This window comes from Platalea leucorodia (assembly GCF_965183815.1).
Source record: "Platalea leucorodia genome assembly, chromosome: 1".
Lineage (NCBI taxonomy): Eukaryota > Metazoa > Chordata > Aves > Pelecaniformes > Threskiornithidae > Platalea > Platalea leucorodia.
Window position 1 is genome coordinate 120,145,288 of NC_138823.1, and position 9,945 is coordinate 120,155,232.

The 9,945-nt window shown below is 38.4% G+C and overlaps 1 protein-coding gene across 1 annotated transcript; it reads right to left on the reverse strand.

The window, feature by feature from the left end:
* Positions 1-541: 541 nt before the first annotated feature.
* LZTFL1 (leucine zipper transcription factor like 1) lies at positions 542-9,678 on the reverse strand (the record flags this gene model as incomplete). Its single annotated transcript, XM_082307801.1, has 9 exons — positions 9,604-9,678; positions 7,897-8,021; positions 7,232-7,426; positions 6,677-6,737; positions 5,747-5,815; positions 4,261-4,326; positions 4,047-4,124; positions 1,125-1,298; positions 542-649 (listed from the first exon to the last, which is right to left on the reverse strand). The coding sequence occupies exons 1-9, from the start codon at positions 9,604-9,606 to the stop codon at positions 542-544; spliced, it is 879 nt and encodes a 292-aa protein (XP_082163927.1). The 5' UTR covers positions 9,607-9,678.
* Between the last annotated feature and the right edge of the window lie 267 nt (positions 9,679-9,945).

A 9,945-nucleotide genomic window follows, 5' to 3' on the forward strand; every position in this document is an offset into this window, starting at 1 on the left:
AATTTAAAGAGAAGTTTTAAGCTCCACCTCTGTCCTCCAACAGCATAGGTCTAAGGCATCCACGTTGCCAAAGCTCACTTGACATTTGCAGAATGATAGTCTTCTAGGCCAGGGTGTATCTATCTTTACTTGATACAGCCCGAACCCTGTTTACATACTGTGGACTTCTCACTCCCAAAAACAAGCGTGGAAGAAATAAGATAATGCCAAAGCATCTGGTACATCTCCCACCTGTATCTCTTGTGTGTAGCACCTGGGGACTTATCTACCACACCCATGAATATTTTGTATCCTCTCCATACTAAATTCTCTCATCATTTGCTACACAGGAGCTGGTGTTGCACACATCAGTCCGATTCACCTAGCATCTATTAAAATGATTGGCTTGTCAGAAATCAGGGAACAGCCTGCTAGAAATTCTTTTTAACAACAGAAAATTTATAGTCTGTTTATAAATGTGAAGCTATGTCTAAAAAACAAAATGGGAGGAGAACATGAATCCAGAACAAGGATCCTGTTTGGACAGACAGAACAGCACCACTTACTTGGAAAGCTTTTTACGTAGATCCTTTATCTGTTCATTCTTCTTAGCGAGAATCTCTTTCATGTTGCGATAGGCAGCTGTTTGCTGAAATTTCTTCTCTAATTCCTACATAATAATAACACCAATATATTATTTACATACTATGAAAACCAGGCTAATATGCTTTTAAAAAAGATGGCTTCCTTTTCCTCCTCGAATTCCAGAATAGTAGTTTCTCTAATTTATTCAAATTTAGATTAAGTCAACTACTAGATTCAAATGATATTACTGGGAGAGACAGAGAAACACAAGCTTTATTTTCTAATGAAATAAGGCTAAAAGTCTTCTGAATACTGGGAATATACTTTTCATTCAAAAATGTCTATGTAGACAAATGGGCAATTTTTAAGTATTCGTCTAGTTATAATCACTCAGCTAGTTGTTTTTGCTGTTTTCTGTATAACATGTGTTTTTCCACTGAAATAACAAAAATACACCGTGACCCAGTAAACTCTGCATCCCGTAGTGTATGCTTGTTAAATTACTAATCAGTTAAAATGTGAGTAAGGATCTCATCTTTACATTACAATAAAATGCTAACCTTTTCAGCTGTGGATAGCTGATCCTGAACCTTAAGCAAGTCATGTTTTGTTGTCACCAAGTTCTCTTCCAAGAATTTTTGGTTTGCAGTAGAGTCATTCAAAGTCTTCTCAAACTGGCATTTCAAAGCTGCCACTTTATTCTCCAGTTCAGCGATATCCTGGTTTGCATTAGCCTTCAAAAGAAGAATATTTGAAATATGTCAAATGCAAGAGAAGAAATATTTAAAATGTCAAGTGCAAAATTCCAGATAAAGTGGGTACATCTTAATTTTTAATAATCATGTTCACCCTATTCCTGTAAAGCCTAAATTACAAGTGCTTTAATTAAAAAAAATTAGTTAAAGCACTAACTAATTTATAACTTTAAAATGCATTTATTAACAATTTTTTTTAAGATGTCTGGAATGTCTTCTCTGCCAACTTGAGATTTCAAATTCTTGTACTTCAGTTCTTTAGGAATTAGGTGAAGCCATGGGATGAAGCATATCACAAGAAGTTACTTGGCATACAGAAATAGTAAATGACAGTTTAAGATCTGAATGTCTATGCTATAATGTATTGTTAAAGCAGGTAAAATACCACAGGCCATTACTGTAATACAAGTAGGAAAGGATGAAAGTGTTAAGGCTCATATCATCAGTCAGGTACCGATATTGCACTGTTCTCATATGCATTACAAAAAGAGCCTCCATAGTTGCTTTTGAAGCAACTTTCTTGTTTCCCTGTGAGAAGAAACAACCCAAACTCTTCTGGCCATCAGTTCTGGGTCACAAAACATTATATTCATGTAACTGTAAATGGATTTCCATTAAAAAAAAAAGCTCTCTCAGGTTTAAAAGTTCAAGTTCAAACTCTCAAAAGTATAATGACTCAGGGTGATGCTGAACCAGCAGCACCTTAAAAAGAACAAAAATGTAAAACTAAGGAAGCTCTTCTCCTTTTTCTGTGTGGAAGGTAAGATTTGAGCATAGGAAACCATTGGTAATAGTACCTGTACAGAAGAAAAGCTTATTTTGAATTTTGAGACAGAGTCCAAGGCTGCAGTGCTGAAAAGTACTACACTGTATAATGTTTCAGATCAGAATAGACAGTGATCATTTTTCTAAACTGTGACATAAGTCAATTATGTAAAAATTCTAAATCCTCAAGTTAAACTGATCCAACAGAGCAGTTACTCCCAAACCGTGGTTCACACTTGCTATGTGGAACCGTATTAAACTACTAAAAAAAAAAAAAAAAGAAAAAAAAGGTAGAAATCTGCTGAGCTTAGAGTTTGTCCTAAAGAACCGTTGTGGTTTGGCAGTCATTTGGTTGTCCAAAGAGTTTGAAAACTACTGCTTTACTGAGAAACTGGGTTCATATAATTTTATTGACACCCATCCTATAAAAATATGGAGTGATACCAGATAAAATTTAGCATTTTCTCCAAACAACTAATACTTTAATTGATTAAATAAAGTAGTACATTTCAGCACTGTATCTACTAGCTAGTTTCAAGAACATATATATGCCTGTAAATAGAAAATGCAAGAGCTGGAGAAGAAAGTGACGGATTATAGAGAGCAAATTAGGACATGAAAGCTGAAGATACTCAGCAGCCCTGACATTGAGGCCAATTCATGTTTACCCAGAAAAGTAGGATGAGATTTGGTTCCAATCTTTTAAAACTACAAACACTATTACCCAGGATTTAATAAACCCCTTTAATATTTTAAACCTTTAATAATTTAAGGCTTAAGAAAACAGATAAAGAAAATATTTGCCATGAGCAATAAATCAAGTTCCCTATTAAATAATATTATTGAATACAGATTTTGAAAGTTACTAGATAAAATTATAACATATTAAGAAAACCAAGTACATACCATAAACCAGAGAGAAAGCAAAATAAAAAGAAATCAGGATTAAAATATTAAAATTAAAGTGGAAATGTTTTATGATATTGAACTTCACTTCCAAATCTGTAAATTCTGTAGAATTTTCAGAAGTCAGTTTCTCAAAATAATGGGATTAAAGTGTTCTAGTTTTGTTAAAAGTTTGAACTGAAATGTTTTAAATTTAAGAAACAATCACATGAACAAAGTTTAGAAAATTCTAATTATTGACAAAATAAAGGTACAAACTTAAAAAAATACTAAGGTGACCTGAACAGATTTATCTGTGTCAACCTGCATGACTTCTAGCTTCTTACGTTTTATTTTCTGCAGCAGCAATTCACCATGCTTGAATCCTCATTTACAAAAAAGATTAAGAACTTTAAGTAGCAAAAATAAACAGTGAACCATTTTTGACAGTACGCTGATATGGACAGAACTACATAAAATCAAACATTGTTTTAATGTCATCTGACCCATGATCATTGACATTTGCAGCAAAACTTCAACTGATGTTTAAGAACATAGGACACTGCACACTTACATGTAAGTATTTGGGTTTTTGAAGTCTGAAGTGAGAAGCAGCAAGCCTGGCTGGGCCATGTCAATATAAAGTGTGACAAATGCTCCAAAGAATTAGTGTTTTATTGTTGCTATAAAAACCAGGTTAGATATCATTCTTTCATTAGCAAGCAGGAAGAAACAAACCGAAATAAGTTTGTATCTGTTAATACAAGTATCACCCCTGAGAATATGAACTCTGGCATACTACTTCCTGATAGTACCTGGAATAAAACTTTCTGATAATAATTTATCACGGTCAATGTGACACAAAATCAGTGTCATAAAATCAGCTAACGTTCTGGATTATCTGCTGACTGACAGACCAGCAGGAACATGACAATGTCAGCAGGAACATGACGATACTAACTTGAACATTTGTATTTGCCAGAAAAGAAACACACCATACAGACCAACTTTTTAGATGTACAGGAAACAGTTGTGTTAAACAGAGGTGGTGGTGGGGGAAATCTTAACTATAATTACCTTTTGATCTCCTTGGATCATCTGTAAATCCTTCAGTGACTTCTCTAGTTTGGACTTTTCATCTAGTGCAGCTGTGGCCTGTGATACATTGAAACCGTAAAACCTCAGAAACATATTTTAATTGAAAACATGAGACTAACAACCACAGGATTCTTGTTTAGATATTTTTTAATATGTAAACAGCATTAGGTATCCAAGCTTACAGGGAATTTACCTGTGTTTCTATGGTCTTGAGCCGGGTCTTCAATTTTTCATTTTCTTCTTGGAGACAAGCAACTCTCTTTGGGTTAATGAAACAAGAAAAAGTTTGTGAACACTCTTGTGCTATTTTGAATTTTCCAAATATTTCAGGTAAGAAAATATGCTTCATAGCTTAGGAAAGCAAACAAGCTTCTAAATGCTTATAAAAATGGCCTTCATAAGAAATCAGTAATCCATTTATTTATTGTGTTTTCTGCCTCAGTCAGCAAGAAATTTAAGTCTCCAATTCTACTGTAATATATAGGACCATTCACTTAAATTTGGCACATGCTTTACTGAATTGAGATTAGTGAGCTCAGCATCTTGTTAGTATCGAGATTCACGATAAAGAAAATTGCATGTTCAGAGATGCAAATCTCATTGCTGCTTATTATTTGTATTTTCAATCAACAGGCAAGCAAGAGTTTATTCATAGTTCCTGTTTAAAAGAGACAAATACCAGGTTACTGCATATCATGTTCTGTGTCACAGGAAATAACCATGCTTTATCAGTCAGAGTAAATTCACCACACAAACTTTGAATTATTTTTGAGGGGAAAAAAAAAGACATCAGATGCACCTATTCAACAAAAACTCTTATGAAACAGATTTTGAAATTATTTTTGAAAGAGAACGACATTGATCTATAAGTAAAATACAAGTCTGAATTCTTGAATGCTTTAATTATCTTAATGAGTAACAACAATTTGATTCAGACACTGTACTTGACGCATCATTTTGGTAATGCAGGCTAGAAGACAGAAAACGCAACTCCTCAATAAATTTCTTGACTGCCCATGACTTAAAAGTGTATTGTAAGAAGTATGGCATTTTAAAAAAGTTCAGTTGAACTAAAGGAGTTCAATACCTAATAAAAACTATTGATAACATCAAACACTAGAATGTGTTTTGTAATTCTGAAAATCTTTAGCAAGTGGGAAATCAGATGTTTTCAAAACTAGTAAATGCCAAATTCTTTAAGTGTCTGTTTCTTTATGAGGAATTTAACTAACCAACAAAAGAAAAAAGACTGAATGTAATACCATGGACTTCAAGTGATATAGAAAATGTTTGATAACCTAATCATTTCAGCCAGCTACATATTTTAATTTATTTCCTTGTTGGAAAGCCAGCTAACTGCATGGAACAAACTGAACACTGGTTTCTACTAATTTACCTCATTAAATAGAAAAATAAAGAATTACAAAGGCCAAAACGTCTTTGCAAAAGAAAGGTCAATATTGCAATACATGTTAAGAGACCATAATCGCACACTAAATTTAAGATGCTTTACAATATTTATTAATTTATTAGCATTTTACTTTACATTCTGGGGTATATTATCTTGACATCTATATAGCGACAGGCACCTTATACAAATATTACTGTACAGGTATCCAGTGCAGTTGAATAAGCAGAATGGTCATTAACTACAGCTGCACAAACAGACAAGTTCTTACCTTGTTTAGCAGCTCTGACCCACCTTCATTTAATGGAGCCAGTTTTGGTTTAATGAGATCTGCACTGGGCTAAAGAAATAATAAAGGTTAAAAAATTAAATTATACGGATTTCTAGAAAGAAGAAAAGTATTCCTTCAGTCTGTAAAATAACTAGTGACAGTCCATTCAGCTTTCTTTTGTAAAGCAAATGAATGACCTTTTATTTCAAGTTCATTTTTTACTGGTACCTTGGCTCCTAAGTTATATACTTCACTTTCAGCTAAGGTTAAACAAAAATACTGCATAGAGACATAAAAGGATTGCAAACATGAATTTACAAAAGGCTACCGATGCTGCAGCAACCAAAAGACAAAAGAGTAAGGAAAATGGAAAAAAAATATTTGAGTGATTGTAAGAGTAAAAAATATTTCCACAGCTCAAAATAATTTTATTTCAAGTATTCAAATATATTATATTTTAACTAAACATATATTTCCAATACAAACCAAGTAAGGCGCAACCATAATCATACAAGATAAGCTAGTCGTATCTGTATTGCGGAATCTTCTCAGCTCTTGACTCCATGTTGGGACAAAGCCTTGGGACAAGCGAATGTCCCAGTCTTAACCCAGTTTCCAGGGGGGCGGGGAATCCAGGAGCAGACGCTCCAACACATCCCTGGTCTGGCTGACTTTGGGATGAGGATTGAGGCATGCCCTAGGTGTGCAGAATCCACAATCTAGAAACAGCCAAGGCAATTCAGCATGAGCCTTGGTGCCAAACTGCAAAATGCTACTTTTTGGAGACTTTCAAAGATTGCTTTGAAAAAGGGTGGGCTTTTTGGGTTTGTTTTTCTCTCTTAAGCACAAAGAGTCAGTACTAAGTATTTTAAATATCTGTCATGACTCCACATGACATCTGATTAAGATTTGATTAAAATAAAACTCTACCTTCTTGTTCGAAGATGTAAATTCTGACTTTTCAAACTCAGCAACCTGTTCCAACAATTCTCTTGAAAAGAAACATAAAGGGAGACATTTATTTACTAAAATAGCTATGCTATGAAACACATTTTACCAGGCTGATGCTATACACTTTATTGCATGTAAGATTCTCATTAGAAGTTCAGAATGAAGTCCTACGCAAATACAATAAATGCGACAGATCATGTCATGCAATGGTACGGTATATGCATTAGAACTGTAAGATTTAGCATCCTTGATTAAAATATAATCTGCTCAGACAACAAAGGCTTTTTAATCAAATTCTATCACCTGCGCTCACCTCATTAATTGAGGTAAGAATACTGCCAATAAAAACGTCTTCCTGACAAATTTGAAATTATTGTGTATCTTGCTGCTTTGGATGGAACACTTGAAACTAACCTATCATCGATACAATAGTAAAAGAACAGCTTTCTATGGTTAGGAAAAGAATGCAAATAGTCAATACTTTGAAGTTCTCTTATTATTGAAAGGCATTCTGTATAGTCCAATATATGTTACCGATTCTCCAACTCAGAGACGTCTGTCTGTAACTTAAGGTACCATTTCTCAGCCTGTGAAAAGAGCTGCCGCAGAAGTAAAACATTGGTGTAGGTTGTATTTATGAGCTCCGACTCCACTTCACTGTGTACAACAGTCCGCAGTCCATCCAGCATGTCTATCACCTCGTCAACTGTGAAGGTCTCCTCAACGAGTCTAAACACAGCAGTCAAGATGAGCCATATATGATAAAGGTAATAATTTTGCATTGTTGTAAGAACTCACTATGCAGATATCACTCTTATATAATGCAATGTCCTTCTGAAAACATCCACTGTCAGCAGTTATTAGATGACCATGGCACTACTAATTGCTTATGGTATTTAAATTTTCTCTTGGAAACATTCAAATCACAAATATTACTTCTGCTACATCAAATTTAGACATCAGAAGCTAGATATAAAGCAATGTCATGCTGTTGATATCTATGCTAATTCCTAAGAACTTGAACAACTTTGTTTTAAAAGGACTTGACTTGTAACATTTGGAAAATTATTGGGTCTTTCTCCCTCACTAAGAACATAGAAATGTAAACAGAGAAAAGTCGCCCCGTAAAGCATTTAAATCTGCTATTGTTGCCAGCATGTTTTGCTTTATTCTTGCTCAGAAATGCCCCGCCACGGTACCTGCTGTCCTTAAGGTCCTGAAAACAAGAATCCACTGTTTTGAGACACAGGCCACGCTTGAAACGAGCAAAGCGCATGTAGTTGATCACTTCATTCTGGTGGTGCTCATTAAGGCCTAGCTCTGCCTGCAGATAAGGACATAAGCAGAAAAATAAGTATACACTGAAATAAGTAAAAAGGAGTATAAGTATTGCAAAGACTTGCCTTCTGACTAGTTTCTGTGCTTGCTTTCATAGGGTTAACATGATAACTAGTATGTTAAAAAACAACCATATTTTCATATGTGTAATCCCTATAAACCTCACATAAGTGCTCCCCCTTTAAAAGCACCAGTACTTGGAAGTAAGTCCTCAAGTGACCAGTACCCTCAGAAAAGGCAGACAAAATCAGAGACAATCAGCGGATCAGAACCAGAAGGACTCTAGGGGAGAGCAAGCTCTTGGATAGATTTGTCTTTGTATTACATGTACACATGTATAACGTAGCTGAATGATGTATCTTTCATAGATGTACTAACAAAAATACACAGGAAAGTCTGTTATGCTTCTTTGTTAGTTTATATGTAAAATCTTGAGACTTCCCGTATAATCTTAAGTGAGAATCTGAATTTGCTTCTCAACAGCCTATTGCCCAGAACCAAATATTCCCAGGACAAACTAAGAAGGAAGCATTTTTAGATCTGGCTAACTAGCCCTTCTATGTATGCCTCTATTTCAAAAGAAGGAGTATTGGCATGGCCAATTACATTAGAGTAAATCTTGCTCGTGCAGGTAGCACAAGTCACCAGGAGGCACAACAGGGCCCAAATGGGAGTCTATAACTGCAGTCCCTGGAGAGGTGATGCAACCAAAGGTGAAGCCCATTTCATTTACTCCAATGGACTGAGTTAGTATTGCTGATGTGGGAGACAGCAATGTAGCAACTCAGAAAAACCACTTAAGCTGATCACCTTCTCCTTGTTAATCCAACTGCGCAGAGTAACTCCCGTGAAAATGCAATACTGCGATACCTGCATGAACACTACTGGAAACGTGAGCACAGATCTCGACTGCCTGGAAATCAAAGGCAGCCTAGGAAACAGCAACAGCAGTAAATAAAACAAGCTCTCACAGCGCGGTTGCAAGTCTGATGTCTCCCACAAAGTCCCACATCTTGCAAATGAGAGATCACGAAAAGCTCAATTAACGGTCTCTTTGCTGTTGCTGGGTTCGCTTTAGGTGCAAAGTTTCTATTCATTACAGATAGAAAGGAAGACACAGGCCAACACCAGTGCTGAAACCTCACAATCCAGACAGCAGCTACAAAACGACATTAAACTGATCAACAAATGTATAGGCACAGGCCAAAGCCACTCGTGATCTCCAAGCGTAGTGAACCAACCGGGGCACTGGATCCTGCAAAAACCCCAAGCCCCCCCGGCCTCCGCAGGGCCCAGGAGGGGTGGCAGGGATGCCCAGGAGGGCGGGCGGCAGCAGCGGCCCCCGTGAGCGGCCCCGGCACGGCGACGGGCCGCCTCTCCCCGGCCGGACTCGCCCGGGCCGCCCCCCCGCCCAGCCTCCGGGCCGGCCGGCCGACGCGGACAGCCTCCTCACGGCTACGGCGCTGCTCGGCGGGGCTCTGCCCCGCGGTGGGCAGCAAGGCCGGCCAGACGGCGACGCCATCCTCCGCCCCGAAGCACGGAGGGCCGGAGGCGGCCCGGCTACTCACCATGGCGGCCCCTTCGCCGGCGCTCGAGGGGCGGCTGGGCTCGGCGGCGGACTGGGGGGGCCGGCGGTTGCCATGGAGAAGGAAGCCTCGCGAGCGCCCGCGCTGCGCTCCTATTGGCGGCGGCTCGCTCACGTGACTCGCACCGCCCGCCCCCGGCGCGGCCCTGTCGTCCCGCTCCCCGCGGCTCCAACGGCTGCGCGGGGTCCCGTCCGGGCGGAGCGGGCCTCCGGCGCTCCTCGGTGGGCTGCGGGCGGCCGTCCTTCCCGCCCCTCACCCGGGGCCGACCTGCAGCCCCAGCGCCTGCGGCCGGGCGCGGAGGGCAGGGCTGCCGTGCCTCGGCCT